We start from the raw sequence: 16,835 nt of genomic DNA, 5'->3' as shown, positions 1-16,835 counted from the left end.
ACGAGATCTATCTCCTATAATAAAGGGAAAAATAGACAAATAACAAATGTCTGAAAGATATATTCGTCCAAAGACTGCACAACTGAACGAGACTAGGAATAACTCAGTTCTCCAACAATGCACCGAGTAAACTTAAGAGTCACCCGAAACTCTTATTCTCAAAGAATTGCGAAACTGCGAAACTTGACCAAGCAACGAGAGGAGAGATGTATTCTCTCTACTCAGGGCTGGACCAGGGAGCAGATTGCTTGACTGTTAACCTGACATGAGGTTGGATCACGTGACCCAGCCCACGTAAGCTAGAGCTTAAACCAGTTAACAGTATTTGACGTGATGGTTTTCCATTAGGGTTGTTCACATCATAAAATAAAACGACCCTACTTATTTACTCATTTCTTTTTTTTCTTTTTTCTTTTTTCTTTTTTTCTTTCTTTTTTCTTCTCATGGTAATTGTTGTGACAGATAAAAATATAAAGCCGAACAGCTTCATTTTAGCTATTAGTGAAGATCTTCGTGATATAATATTAAGTGAGAATCACTTTCCCTGAGCGTATCTAAATATTACATTGTGGTGAACTATTTCCAGCGCGCAACAGTGTGGTCTCTCCATCCTTCCCGTGACTTATAATACACAAATTTTATTGTTGATTTAGCTGTGGTATTAAATGACAATATCTAAATTTTCATTCTATGTTAGATTTTATCTATTCAGATTTCACTTCTGCAACTATTTTATCAAGGAAGTTTAATATTCTAAATTTTATAATGATGAGGAGTTAGTCCACATCACTTAACATATTAAAACTTTTAACATTTTTGAGTTTCATTGCCACTTCACTTTACAAAAGCATAATTAATCTATTGAGCCCTATAGCATTAAGCTTTTTTGAAACAACTTTTAGGTAGAATAAGTTTAAAATATTATCGACTCTCTGGTAAGGTGGGTCCCATCTATCGTCGTCTTCCTTTCTAAATTAATCTATTCAGTAACTTCCAGTGCTAGTCACAGCATTATGCCGCCCCTCCTCCGCACACGTACCAAAACACAAACACATACCATGAAAGATTATAATATATATATTTGCACACTTACTGAGGTTTTAATACTTGGAGCCGTGTGTTATATGCTTAATCACAACCCTCAGCCGTGTAGGAAGACTCCAGCCGTGGGATGGAACTGATATCCTTGCCCAGTAAGCTTCATTTCACTATTGACCACAGGTTCTCAATAGGGTTTAGGTCTGGGGAATTGCCACTGAACTACAGATTTGATTGTATGACAGTGCACCGTCCTGCATAAAAACTATAGCCCCACACTTGTCGAACGCCTCAGGTAAATTGTCACACAATAACTTCAGGTAATTATACTGGCTCATGTGCTGGTTTTTGGGAAGCACAATGAACTCAACAACACTCTGAGCACTGAAACACCCCACAAACATGAGCAAGTCTGGGTGTTTGGTGGTCCCCCAGGAGTAGCGTGGGTCTAGCGCGTCACTACCTCTGGGCCGGTACAAATGTCTCCCATGGTTACAGGTGACGGTGAAGGTTGCTTCATCTCTCCAAAGTACTTCAGACCACTGTTGAATATTCCAGTGGAGATATTTCTTTGCATAATTCAGCCGACGTTTCTTTTGTGGCTTGGAGAGGATTGGTTTCTTAACCTGGCAGTGACACACATTTGTTAACAGTTCTTACAGACACCTCTGAGAGAAGATGTGGGTTCTTTGCTTTCAATTCTCTAGCAGTTATCTTATGTGTACTCTCTAACTGCTTCTTTAACACAGTTAAGGTACGAACAGATGTCTTCGAGGGGCCAGGCTGAGATTTGGCAGACAGTAACTCGACACCACCATCAGCCTTGAAATGCTGCACCCAGTTCCTCACTGAACTCTCACACACCAACATTCTCCACTATTTTTTTCATCTGGTGCCCAGCTTTGTAAAGCCCTATGATTTGAGTTATAGTTTCAAGTGTTAAAGGCTTCCCTTTACCCATAACCAAACATGTATTGCCCCAAAACCAAAGGGAACACCAAACAAAAGATGGGGCGGATGAGAGACAAAAGTGCAACACTTCTCACCACGGCAGCCACGTGAGCACTGAGGAGTCACTGTGGAGTGTGGCGGCAGGTCATGACGTCATGTTAATGGCTGCTACCCAGCATAATGCACTGACGAAAAAGACCCTCCTGTATCGTAGGCCTTTGATTTTCGTCACGGCATTATGCCGGGGCTCTCACCCAGCATAATGCCGTGACTAGCACTGTATTTTCGACGTCAGTATCAAGAGTGACTAAATCTTAAATATTTTTCGTCTTATTTCTCGTTTTAGTTATATTGCTGTTAATAATATAATGTTGGTCTTCGTCCTCAACCAGCAGAATTAAACCCTAGAAACTAAATTCCTCAAAAGTTTAGTTTGGCACTTTCTCATTGTTCACTTTCAACATTTCCTTTTCCATATGTATTTTTCAAAAACAAGGGTCTTCTTACAAATTTTCACAGCCCACCATGGCCTACAAATTTTTAACGTGAACCCCTTGGGGTCCAGGGACCCAAGAAAATCTTTGACCCACAGTGATATATAGGTTTCGGTAGTCATTGCCAATAATGGGTCTAAGTTTTTTTACGTAAATAAAAATTTACTGTAACCTTAAATTTATTTATCTTACAAAACTGTGGACTTTAATGGCGTGACATTGCCAGAAGCGGGAATAGTGGCCTTAGGGCCTGAAGTCGATGCTACATTCTGGGTGGTTCGTATCTCTCTGTGATGTGGAGTGAGGGATCTTCAAGTTCTCAAACCGTTCTATTTTAGTATAAATGCAAATATCACGTCTAATAAATGTGATTTACTTAATGAAAGGACTTAAAATGGCTCTATAGTATACTGTGCGTCAAACTCCGTATCATTCATAGTAAATTTCCCAAAAAATAATTATGTGACTCATTCTCTTGCACATTATTTCGTTTATAAAATGAAAATACAGATGCAACCAGCTTTCACTTTATCCTTTCCATATACCGAATCTCCACATCGATTGCAGTTGATTGCCTACCACTTTCTCGCCATCTACCGAGCAGCCAGAAGTCACCAGCAGCATGACTCCCGTAACTTGGAGGAGGAGGAGACTGAGCCCAGGAAGGTAGTGGCTGAACCTGGAGGCTGGTTGAGACCAGTGAGCAACATAGAAACGTTTTCAGCATCAACATTGATTCTAGGCACTGGTAACACTGCTCAGGTGTTGTGGCTCTCCTCGTCTCAGCCCATCACACCTGAGGACGTTAATCAAGCTCTCTCCGTAATAGCTGAGTGAGTATAAGATTTTGTAAACATAGCTTTAGAGAACAAAACCTTTAAGGTTTTGTTCTCTAAATATATATATATATATATATATATATATATATATATATATATATATATATATATATATATATATATATATATATATATATATATATATATATATATATATATTTGTTCTCTCTCTCTCTCTCTCTCTCTCTCTCTCTCTCTCTCTCTCTCTCTCTCTCTCTCTCTCTCTCTCTCTCTATATATATATATATATATATATATGTATGCCAGGCATGAGGAGGTCAATGATATCATAAAGAGAAGCCTCGCCACAGCCCGTTGCCCAGCTCAACGGGAACCCCAAGTGCAGAGGTCTGACGGAAGTCTAAAGCGTCCTGATGGAGCCACTATGCTACCTTGGAAGGATGGAAAGCAGATTGCCTGGGACTACACATGTGCCGCCACATTGGCAGACACCTACTTGCCATACTCCGTAGTGGAAGGGGGTGGAGCTGCCAGCCACAGGGAGACTCAGAAGATCCGCAAATATGAAGACCTTCCCCCTTGTTATAACTTCATCCCAATAGGGTCAGAGACCCTTGGAGCATGGGGCAAGTGTGCTCTAAAGTTCCTAATAGAGCTGGGTGAAAAGCTCATCATAGAAACAAAGGACCACAGGGCGACCAGCTTCCTCTTCCAGAGACTCAGTGTTGCGATCCAGAGAGGAAATGCCTGCAGCATTCTGGGCACGCGGCCCCCCGCCTGGGAGCTGGACGAAGTATTCGAGATGTAGCTCTGAGTTACCTATGTTATTTTACTTTGTATCGTAGTTTTGTGAATGTTCTGTCAATGTATTTTGTCTTTAAATAAAATATATATATATATAATATAGGGGGTGGTAGGAGAAAATTCTCAAACAGCTTCAGGGAGAATATTGAGTTTTCCCTGAAGCAAGTTTATTCTTTTCTCTGAGGATGAGGGTCCCTATAACAGTTCTAGAGGTGGTACCTCCCTATATTTATATATATATATATATATATATATATATATATATATATATATATATATATATATATATATATATATATATATATATATATATATATATATATATATATATATATATATGTCGTGCCGAATATGTAAAACTGGTCAATTAGCAAGAACTCATTTAAAAACTTACCTAACCTTATTATAACAAGAGCAATTTATGTTTCCATTCTGATGGAATGGCCTGATTAAAAGAGTATTTTTTGTTTCTCAATATTTTGAATGTTTCCTTCTCCTGTATTTTAGTTATTTCAATATGTTTCTGAAGAATAATTCTCATAAAATCATCAAAAGGACGATCTCTCATGTCAAGGAGTCTATTGGGTAAAAGAGACTTGGGGAGAACTTGTTCATTTAAACAATTAAGTCGAATTTTTAACTTGTGGGACTTGATCAGTGCAGAAGAAAACTGTGAAACAAAAGATATATGATTAGGAAAGCTTATCGAGAACATTCTGAAGAGTCGTGTGGTATCCATTAATGCAATAAGATCACAGTAAACAGGTGATTTCAAAATATGCAAAACAACCACTCTGAAAGAATAGAGAAATTCCAAGCGCTTTCGTGACTACTCACATTATCAAGGAACTATGAAAGTGAAGCATCCAAGGAAGCTATATAAGGGGTCGGCCAGCACCTCACTATCAGATCCCACAACGGTTAAACACGTGACGCGCGGCGAGCCAACTTGGACAGGTCCTTTGCAAAACTCACCCCCAAGCTATTTATTTGTCCAGTGTATTATTAAATTCTACCCAAATTCTATTAATTATAAATGGATCTAATTTATATAAACCAAAGGAAATATTCATATTATTGTCAAAACTGCTTTTTATGAAACAAGATTCAATTATATTCCTGTCGACCATGGACATAGGAACAGTTATTTGTAGGTTTTCTGTAAATTTTAAATTTGAATTCATTATTACCCTTAATAATTAAAACATCTAGAAGTTTGGTATGGCAATGGGAAATCCTCTTTCACCTGTTCTTAGTAACCTATACATGGAATTTTTTGAAACAAGGTTGCTTAACACAATCCTCCCTAATAGAGCTAAATGGTTCAGATATGTTGATGATATTTTGTGTCTTATGCCCAAAAATGTAGATATACACCATTTTCTTGGAAAATTAAATAGCTTAGCCCATTCTATAAACTTTACTGTTGAGTTTGAAGAAAATAACTCATTGCCTTTTCTAGATGTTTTAATTATTAAGGGTAATAATGAATTCAAATTTAAAATTTACAGAAAACCTACAAATAACTGTTCCTATGTCCACTATTATTCCTCGCATCAAGATAGAGTCAAACTGTCTGTTTTCTCATCAATGTTTTTGAGAGCTTTACGAATTTGTAGTCCTGAGTTCATAGATGAGGAAATATCCAAAATTTATGAAATAGGTAACGATTTAAAATACCCAAGAAATGTAATTGATAAATCTTTTAAAGTTGCTAGGAACACTTTTTATAATCCAAAAAAGGGCAACCAGCCTTATTCAACTAAAAATATGTTGGTTCTCCCTTACCATGAAAACTTGGTTGATATGCCTTCTCTTCTTAAGACTTTTAATATTAAAGTTGTATTCAAAAATCTTGATACAGTAAAAAAAACTTTTGATTAAGAACTCCCCTCAAAATGCTGATGGATGTGTCTATAAGATTCCTTGTAAAATTTGCGATAAAGTTTATTACGGTCAAACTGGTAAAAATCTCGAACTAAGATTAAAACAACATAAATATAGCATTAGAACTGGACAAGATTCCAATGCTCTATTTATTCATGTAAGAGATTTTAACCATCCAATTGATTTTCAAAAAGTTGAGAAAGTAGTATCAAGCAAGTCCATGGTCGACAGGAATATAATTGAATCTTGTTTCATAAAAAGCAGTTTTGACAATAATATGAATATTTCCTTTGGTTTATATAAATTAGATCCATTTATAATTAATAGAATTTGGGTAGAATTTAATAATACACTGGACAAATAAATAGCTTGGGGGTGAGTTTTGCAAAGGACCTGTCCAAGTTGGCTCGCCGCGCGTCACGTGTTTAACCGTTGTGGGATCTGATAGTGAGGTGCTGGCCGACCCCTTATATAGCTTCCTTGGATGCTTCACTTTCATAGTTCCTTGATAATGTGAGTAGTCACGAAAGCGCTTGGAATTTCTCTATTCTTTCAGAGTGGTTGTTTTGCATATATATATATATATATATATATATATATATATATATATATGTTGTGCCGAATATGTAAAACTGGTCAATTAGCAAGAACTCATTTAAAATTAAGTCCGTTCTAAAATTTTCTCTTATACGTTTAAAGATGTATTTTTTTCATTAATGTTAATGTAAAAAAATTTTAATTTTGCACCAAAAGAATCTTAGAAAACTTACCTAACCTTATTATAACAAAAACAATTTATTTTAGCCTAACCCAACTAAATATATTTTAGATTTGTTTACAGTAATTTAATACCAAACAAACACAGTGAAATATATTTTTTTCGTTAGGTTCAGCATGATTTTGGCGAAATTGTTGCATACACAAATTTTCACTTGTCCTATATGGCAAGATGAACGTTGCTATTTAAGCCAAGATCGCAAATTCTGCCTATTCGGCACGACACATATATATATATATATATATATATATATATATATATATATATATATATATATATATATATATATATATATATATATATATATATATATATATATATATATATAAGTGAGTGTAAAACGAAAGCCTGTAATTGTTTTACATGATGGTAGGATTGCTGGTGTCTTTTGTTTGTCTCATAAATATGCAAGATTACAGGTATGTCTTGCTACTTCTACTTACACTTAGCTCACACTACACATACATGTACACGTTTATTTATACACGCTCATCTGAGTTTTCTTTGATTTTATCTTAATAGTTCTTGGTCTTATTACTTTTCCTTTTATATCCATGGGGAAGTGGAATAAGAATCTTTCCTCCGTAAGCCATGCGTGTTGTAAAAGTCAACTAAAATGCCGGGAACAATGGGCTAGTAACCCCTTTTCCTGTAAAGATTACTAAAAAGAATAAGAAGAAAATTGTCAAAGTGGGAAGTCTGAATGTGCGTGGATGTTGTGCAAATGATAAGAAAGAGATGATTGGGGATGTTATGAATGAGAAGAAGTTGGACGTCCTGGCTTTAAGTGAAACAAAGCTGAAGGGGGTGGGAGAGTTTCAATGGAGAGGAATAAATGGGATTAGGTCAGGGGTTTCAAATAGAGTTAGAGCTAAAGAAGGAGTAGCAATAATGTTGAAGGATAAGCTATGTCAGGAAAAGAGGGACTACAAATGTATAAATTCAAGGATTATGTGGAGTAAAATAAAGATTGAATGTGAAAAGTGGGTTATAGTAAGCGTATATGCACCTGGAGAAGAGAGAAGTGTAGAGGAGAGAGAGAGATTCTGGGAAATGTTGAGTGAATGCGTGGAGAGTTTTGAACCAAGTGTGAGAGTACTTGTGGTTGGGGATTTCAATGCTAAAGTGGGTAAAAATGTTGTGGAGGGAATAGTAGGTAAATTTGGGGTGCCAGGGGTAAATGTAAATGGGGAGCCTTTAATTGAGCTATGTGTAGAAAGAAATTTGGTAATAAGTAATACATATTTTATGAAAAAAGAGGATAAAGAAATATACAAGGTATGATGTAGCACGTAATGGAAGTAGTTTATTAGATTATGTATCGGTGGATAAAAGGTTGATGGATAGTCTCCATGATGTACACGTTTATAGAGGGGCAACTGATATATCGGATCATTATTTAGTTGTAGCTACAGTTAGAGTAAGAGGTAGATGGGACAAGAGGAAGGCGGCAACAACAAGTAGGAGGGAAGTGAAAGTGTATAAACTAAGGGAGGAGTAAGTTCGGGTGAGATATAAGCGACTATTGGCAGAAAGGTGGGCTAGTGCAAAGATGAGTAGTGGGGGGGGGGGTTGAGGAGGGTTGGAATAGTTTTAAAAATGCAGTATTAGAATGTGGGGCAAAAGTTTGTGGTTATAGGAGGGTGGGGGCAGGAGGAAAGAGGAGTGATTGGTGGAATGATGAAGTAAAGGGTGTGATAAAAGAGAAAAAGTTAGCTTACGAGAGGTTTTTACAAAGCAGAAGTGTTATAAGAAGAGTAGAGTATATGGAGAGTAAAAGAAAGGTGAAGAGAGTGGTGAGAGAGTGCAAAAGGAGAGCAGATGAAAGAGTGGGAGAGGCACTGTCAAGAAATTTTAATGAAAATATGAAAAAATTTTGGAGTGAGTTAAACAAGTTAAGAAAGCCTAGGTAAAGTATGGATTTGTCAGTTAAAAACAGAGTAGGGGAGTTAGTAGATGGGGAGAGGGAGGTATTAGGTAGATGGCGAAAATAAAAGAACAAAAGAACAAAGGAACAAAAGAACAAAAGTTAGAGATAAGATAGGTCCCCTTAAAAATAACTATGGGCACCTTACTGACAAAGAGAATGAAATGTGCTTGATTTTAAATAATTATTTTCTCTCAGTTTTTACACAGGAAGACACTAACAATATTCCAGTAATTAATTTTTACAGTGGGCTAGAAGAAGATAAATTATGTAACATCACAGTCACTAGTGAGATGGTTGTGAAGCAGATAGACAGACTGAAGCAAAATAAGTCACCGGGTCCTGATGAGGTTTTTTCAAGGGTTCTTAAGGAATGCAAAATGGAACTCTGTGAACCATTAACTAATATTTTTAATTTATCTCTTCAAACAGGTGTAGTGTCTGATATGTGGAAGATGGCTAATGTAATTCCTATTTTTAAAACAGGGGACAAGTCGTTACCGTCAAATTACCGCCCAATAAGCCTGACCTCAATTGTAGGCAAATTACTAGAATCAATTATTGCTGAGATTATAAGAAGCCATCTCGATAAGCATAGCTTGATATTAATGATACTCAGCATGGATTCACAAGAGGCCGGTCTTGTCTAACTAATTTATTAACTTTCTTCAGTAAAGCTTTTGAGGGTGTTGACCACAATAAAGAATTTGATATTATTTACTTAGATTTTAGTAAGGCTTTCGATAGAGTTCCGCACCATAGACTGTTAAAGAAAGTGGCAGCTCATGGCATTGGGGGAAAAGTGCTCTCGTGGATCGAGTCATGGCTCACTGACAGGAAGCAGAGAGTGTCCATAAATGGGGTTAAGTCCGAGTGGGGATCTGTAACAAGTGGCGTTCCACAGGGATCAGTCTTGGGCCCGTTGTTGTTTATAATATATATCAATGATCTTGATGAGGGAATTACTAGTGATATGAGCAAATTCGCCGATGACACAAAGATAGGTAGGATAATTGATTCAAACGTAGATGTTATGGAACTTCAGGAGGATTTAAACAAACTCTATTCTTGGTCAGAAAAGTGGCAGATGCAGTTCAATGTAGATAAATGCAAGGTTCTGAAGTTTGGGAGTGCCCATAACCCTAGTACTTATAAGTTAAATGATGCAGAACTTAGCCATACAGATTGCGAAAAGGACTTGGGGGTTATGGTGAGTAGCAACCTTAAACCAAGACAGCAATGCCTAAGCGTACGTAATAAGGCAAATAGATTACTGGGGTTTATATCAAGAAGTGTAAGCAACAGATGTCCAGAGGTCATACTGCAGCTTTATACATCATTAGTAAGGCCTCACCTAGATTATGCAGCTCAGTTCTGGTCTCCGTATTACAAAATGGACATAAATTCGTTAGAAAACATTCAGCGTAGGATGACTAAATTAATACATAGCATTAGAAATCTTCCTTATGAAGAAAGATTGAAGACTCTTAAGTTACATTCACTTGTTAGACGAAGAATGAGTGGAGACCTGATCGAAGTGTATAAGTGGAAGATAGGTATTAATAAAAGGGATATTAATAAGGTCTTGAGGATGTCTCTCCAAGAGAGAACCCGCAGTAATGGATTTAAATTAGATAAGTTTAGATTTAGCAAGGACATAGGAAAGTATTGGTTTGGAAATAGGGTAGTTGATGAGTGGAACAGTCTACCTAGTTGGGTTATTGAGGCTGGGACTTTGGGTAGTTTCAAATCTAGGTTGGATAAGTACATGAGTGGGAGGGGTTGGATTTGAGTGGGACTTTCACATCAGAGCTTATTTCTTGGGTGGCACTGAAAATTGGGTTGGGCAAATGTTTTGTTAGTGGGATGAATTGTAAAGGACCTGCCTAGTATGGGCCAGCAGGCCTGCTGCAGCGTTCCTCCTTTCTTATGTTCTTATGTAATATTTTGAGGAACTTTTAAATGTTGAGGAAGAAAGGGAGGCGGTAATTTCATGCACTGGCCAGGGAGGTATACCATCTTTTAGGAGTGAAGAAGAGCAGAATGTAAGTGTGGTGGAGGTACGTGAGGCATTACGTAGAATGAAAGGGGGTAAAGCAGCTGGAACTGATGGGATCATGACAGAAATGTTAAAAGCAGGGGGGGATATAGTGTTGGAGTGGTTGGTACTTTTGTTTAATAAATGTATGAAAGAGGGGAAGGTACCTAGGGATTGGCGGAGAGCATGTTTAGTCCTTTATATAAAGGGAAAGGGGACAAAAGGGATTGTAAAAATTATAGAGGAATAAGTTTACTGAGTATACCAGGAAAAGTATACGGAAGGGTTATAATTGAAAGAATTAGAGGTAAGACAGAATGTAGGATTACGGATGAGCAGGGAGGCTTCAGAGTGGGTAGGGGATGTCTAGATCAAGTGTTTACATTGAAGCATATATGTGAACAGTATTTAGATAAAGGTAGGGAAGTTTTTATTGCATTTATGGATTTAGAAAAGGCATATGATAGAGTGGATAGAGGAGCAATGTGGCAGATGTTGCAAGTATATGGAATAGGTGGTAAGTTACTAAATGCTGTAAAGAGCTTTTATGAGGATAGTGAGGCTCAGGTTAGGGTGTGTAGAAGAGAGGGAGAATACTTCCCCATAAAAGTAGGTCTTAGACAGGGATGTGTAATGTCACCATGGTTGTTTAATATATTTATAGATGGGGTTGTAAAAGAAGTAAATGCTAGGGTGTTTGGGAGAGGGGTGGGATTAAATTATGGGGAATCAAATTCAAAATGGGAATTGACACAGTTACTTTTTGCTGATGATACTGTGCTTATGAGAGATTCTAAAGAAAAATTGCAAAGGTTAGTGGATGAGTTTGAGAATGTGTGTAAAGGTAGAAAGTTGAAAGTGAACATAGAAAAGAGTAAGGTGATGAGGGTATCAAATGATTTAGATAAAGAAAAATTGGATATCAAATAGGGAAGGAGGAGTATGGAAGAAGTGAATGTTTTCAGATACTTGGGAGTTGACGTTTCGGCGGATGGATTTATGAAGGATGAGGTTAATCATAGAATTGATGAGGGAAAAAAGGTGAGTGGTGCGTTGGGGTATATGTGGAGCCAAAAAACATTATCTATGGAGGCAAAGAAGGGAATGTATGAAAGTATAGTAGTACCAACACTCTTACATGGATGTGAAGCTTGGGTGGTAAATGCAGCAGCGAGGAGACGGTTGGAGGCAGTGGAGATGTCCTGTCTAAGGGCAATGTGTGGTGTAAATATTATGCAGAAAATTCGGAGTGTGGAAATTAGGAGGTGTGGAGTTAATAAAAGCATTAGTCAGAGGGCAGAAGAGGGGTTGTTGAGGTGGTTTGGTCATTTAGAGAGAATGGATCAAAGTAGAATGACATGGAAAGCATATAAATCTATAGGGGAAGGAAGGAGGGGTAGGGGTCGTCCTCGAAAGGGTTGGAAAGAGGGGGTAAAGGAGGTTTTGTGTGCTAGGGGCTTGGACTTCCAGCAAGCGTGCATGAGCGTGTTAGATAGGAGTGAATGGAGGCGAATGATACTTGGGACCTGACGATCTGTTGGAGTGTGAGCAGGGTAATATTTAGTGAAGGGATTCAGGGAAACCGGTTATGTTCATATAGTCGGACTTGAGTCCTGGAAATGGGAAGTACAATGCCTGCACTTTAAAGGAGGGGTTTGGGATATTGGCAGTTTGGAGGGATGTGTTGTGTATCTTTATACGTATATGCTTCTAAACTGTTGTATTCTGAGCACCTCTGCAAAAGCAGTGATAATGTGTGAGTGTGGTGAAAGTGTTGAATGATGATGAAAGTATTTTCTTTTTTGGGGATTTTCTTTCTTTTTTGGGTCACCCTGCCTCGGTGGGAGACGGCCGACTTGTTGAATTATATATATATATATATATATATATATATATATATATATATATATATATATATATATATATATATATATATATATATATATATATATATATATATATATATATATATATGTATATATATGTCGTGCTGAATATGTAAAACTGATCAATTAGCAAGAACTCATTTAAAATTAAGTCCTTTCTAAGATTTTCTCTTATACTTTAAAAGATATATTTTTTTTCATTAATGTTGATGTAAAAATTTATAATTTTGCACCAAAAGGAACTTAGAAAACTTACTTAACCTTATTATAACAAGCGAATTTTAATTTAGTCTAATCCTACTAAATATATTTTTGCTTGAGGCTCACTGACGTGCCCGGGCTGGGAAAAAAACATGGCTTGTGAACCAGGCTGCCCAGTCTATGGGGCATTTCTGTGGCCGAGTGGACTACAGCGTTGCATGGGAATCTTGACCATCCCAAGTAGTAGTATCGAATCTTGCTGACTGCGATCTTTCTTTTCTTCGTGTGTGTTTATATATTATATATATATATATATATATATATATATATATATATATATATATATATATATATATATATATATATATATATATATATATATATATGCAAGACAAGTCACGTGGGGTGGAAATCTTTAGCTCAAGTACTTTCACATTCCTCAGTGCGTCATCAAGAGCTATACAGTGTTACAAGGCAACAACTGAATTGAGGGGAAGTTTTTTCAGGGTAGCTCCAGTGTGGGTCTGTCACCTGTCATAGTCTCTCTCAGAATGTCGCATTGTTGTTATTGATTAAATACCACTTGTTTGTAGTTAAATACTATATATATAGTATATATATATATATATATATATATAATATATATATATATATATATATATATATATATATATATATATATATATATATATATATTATATATATATATATTATATATATACATTATATATATATATATATTATATATATATATATATATATATATATATATATATGTTATATATATATATATATATATATGCAAAACAACCACGCTGAAAGAATAGAGAAATTCCAAGCGCTTTCGTGACTACTCACATTATCAAGGAACATAGTTCCTTGATAATGTGAGTAGTCACGAAAGCGCTTGGAATTTCTCTATTCTTTCAGAGTGGTTGTTTTGCATATTCTGAAATCACCTGTTTACTGTGATCTTATTGCATATATATATATATATATATATATATATATATATATATATATATATATATATGTATATATATATATATATATATATATATATATATATATATATATATATATATATATATATATATATATATATTAAATTATTGTAAACGTATCTAAAATGTATTTAGTTGGTTTGGGCTAAATTAAATTGCGCTTGTTATAATAAGGTTAGGTAAGTTTCTAGGTTCTTTCGGTACAAATTATTAATTTTTACATTATCATAAATAAAAAAAATATACCTTTGAACGTATAAGAGAAAATTTTAGAAAGGACTTAGTTTTAAATGAGTTCTTGCTAATTGATCCCATGAAACAGAAATCTTTATGAGGATAGACTGAGGGCCCTGAATCTGCACTCTCTAGAAAGACATAAAATTAGGGGTGGGATATGACTGAGGTGTATAAATGGAAAACAGGAATTAATGAAGGGGATGTGATTAGCATGCTAAAAATATCATGCATGCACCGAACTCGCAGCACTGGTTTTAAGTTGGAAAAATTCAGATTCAGGAAGGATATAAGACAGCATTGGTTTGGTAATAGAGTTGTGGATGATCGGAACAAACCCCCGAATACCGTCGTAGATAGGTTAGATAAATACATGAGTGGGTGTGGGTGAGTGTGAGTTTGACCTGACTAGCTTGTGCTACTAGGTCAGATGCCATGCTCCTCACTTAAATGAAATGTGACTGACCTGACTAGGTTAAGGCATTAGTTTAAACCGATGGAAGAACTGAACCTGCCTCACATAGGCCAGTAGGGCTGCTGCAGTGTTCCTTCTTTCTTATATTCTTATATATAATTAGGATCAATAATAATGTATAGTTATTTCTTTTGGCAGGAAGATACATGTTCTGCAGGTCTGTGTTGCTTGGCGCTGGTTTCGACCATGGTTACGACGGATGAAGAACGTTGTTGTAGACTTCAGCGTTGAGACGGGCGACGCCATGTCGGTATACTACCAGCAGATGCGAACTCCCTACAATATTTCTCAGGGACCACTGTGGAGGGCGAGCTTGGTTCCCCAGCCACAGGCAGCTGGTGACCGTCACCAGGCCGTCCTGGTTCTCACCTTACATCACATCATCATTGACGGCCTTACCAATATGATCATCTCCCGTGACTTTATGGAGGTGCTGAACGCCATCATGACTGGACGGGGCCACAACACCCCCACACGCCATAACATTCCAGCCATTGTTGACGAACTTTTCAGCATGAGAGACTGTATTTGGTGCCTTAAGTTTCTCTCGTCTGTAGCGTACAAAACAATCAAGAGTATGCTCAGTGATAGATGCTACAGTATTAGTCTTCCTCGGCCAAACACAAAGGTAGCACATACAAATGTGTTGCGTAAAGACTTCTCAGCAGAGACGACTCAAGAGCTTTTGCGTCACTGCAAGGAAGCAAAAGTTAGCGTTCACTCTAGTATAGTGGCTGCAGCTTACCTAGCGCTTCTACGCACCGCTCAGAAATATTCAAAAGAAACTTTAGACTCACTGAGGATCACTTATGATAACGCTGTAAACATGCGTCGCTACTACCCAAGTGTTTACAGTGAGTCTGTTGGTTTTCACTCATGCTTGACCAAACATGAATACGTTGTCTGCAGTAGTGACGCAGAAAGCAAAGATAATTTCTGGAGTCTAGCAAGACGTATGCATGACGACCTCCAACACAATCTTTGTGTCAGTAAGACACCTATTCGTATTTCTCCACTCTCTTTGGTACTCTCTGCTATTAACCCAGTAAATTACTTGCTAACTCGCCTGGGATGTAGAAACTTGGTTAACACAAACATGACGTGCACTAACATGGGCAATCTGAAGCAAATATTGCCTGGTAAATACGGGGATGGGCCTGTGGAGATCACCAGTCTTCTTCGATCCACGGCATCAGAGTTATGTGGATGTCCTTTCTTGGTCGTCTTCCAGACCTTTGAAGGACGGTTGTTGTTGTCTCTGGACCATTACGTAAATAATATTACTGAGGAGGTCGCCAATATGTTCTTTTTATATTTAACCCATTATATTGATGACATAGCTCACAATGGCACCATCAAGAACTACTGAGTTGTATATATTTTGGGATAAATAAGAAAAATGTTTAAATATATTTTGGTTTCCATGTGATCGAGCAAATTATCCCTTGTCCCAATAACCCCTGCCAATAAACTTCAAGACATTAGTTTGAATTACATTTGTATAGAGTGGTCTTCCTCTCTCTCTTCCCGTCATCACATACGCACCTATGGCTCCGCATCTCCAGATTGAGACACCTGTTTTTCCCGAGTGACAGCCAAGAACACTTGCTAGACAAACCCAGTATTTCCAAAATCAATTACATTAGCTTCTTACCGCCATCATACTCAAAGCTACCATGCCCACCTGCCAGTTTACTGTGGTTTCAGACTCCTAACATTTGATATGTGTGCGTGAGTGAAGAAGTTAATTTCTGTAGTTTAAGAATGAGTCGTAAGATGTAGGAGTGAGTTGCAGGGATATAGGAGTAAGGAGTTGTAGGATATGGAATATAGGAACGAGTTGTAGGGATATGAGAGTGATTTGAAGGAACGTGGGAGTGTTGTAGTTTTATAGGAGTTGAAGACCGTGGAATCGAGTTTTAAATGTGAGTGAATTTCCAGAGGTATGAGAGTGAACTGTCGAGATGTGTTGTGGAAGTGTGGTAGAAAGTTTTTGGGGTGGCGATGTGTATGAATGAATTTCAGATATAAATGCTTTCAAATGAGCTGATGTAGGTAACAGCTCTTAGCTTGCCAATAAAGTTAGGAATCCTTAACCTGTAAATAGCTTGTCAATAAAGTTAGGGATCCTTAACCTTGTCAAACCCTGTGTAAAAAAAAAAAAAAAAAAAAAAAAAAAAAAGAGAGAGAGAGAGAGAGAGAGAGAGAGAGAGAGAGAGAGAGAGAGAGAGAGAGAGAGAGAGAGAGAGAGAGAGAGAGAGAGAGAGAGAGAGAGAGAGAGAGAGAGAGAGAGAGAGAGAGAGAGAGAGAGAGAGAGA

The 16,835-nt window shown here is 37.0% G+C and overlaps 1 protein-coding gene across 1 annotated transcript in view; it reads left to right on the top strand.

The window, feature by feature from the left end:
- Positions 1-16,507, top strand: part of LOC128691687 (uncharacterized) — a 29,118-nt gene extending 12,611 nt beyond the window's left edge. Inside the window, exons 3-4 of the mRNA XM_053780554.2 lie at positions 3,051-3,316; positions 14,656-16,507. Coding sequence (XP_053636529.2) covers positions 3,051-3,316; positions 14,656-15,886 — 1,497 coding nt within the window. The 3' untranslated portion in view covers positions 15,887-16,507. The remainder of the gene's footprint in view (positions 1-3,050; positions 3,317-14,655) is intronic.
- The last annotated feature ends 328 nt before the right edge of the window (positions 16,508-16,835 follow it).

The sequence above is a fragment of the Cherax quadricarinatus genome, chromosome 26, assembly GCF_038502225.1.
Source record: "Cherax quadricarinatus isolate ZL_2023a chromosome 26, ASM3850222v1, whole genome shotgun sequence".
Taxonomy (NCBI): domain Eukaryota; kingdom Metazoa; phylum Arthropoda; class Malacostraca; order Decapoda; family Parastacidae; genus Cherax; species Cherax quadricarinatus.
The sequence above is the reverse complement of the archived record's forward strand: the minus strand, read 5'-3'. Positions and strand labels throughout refer to the sequence as shown.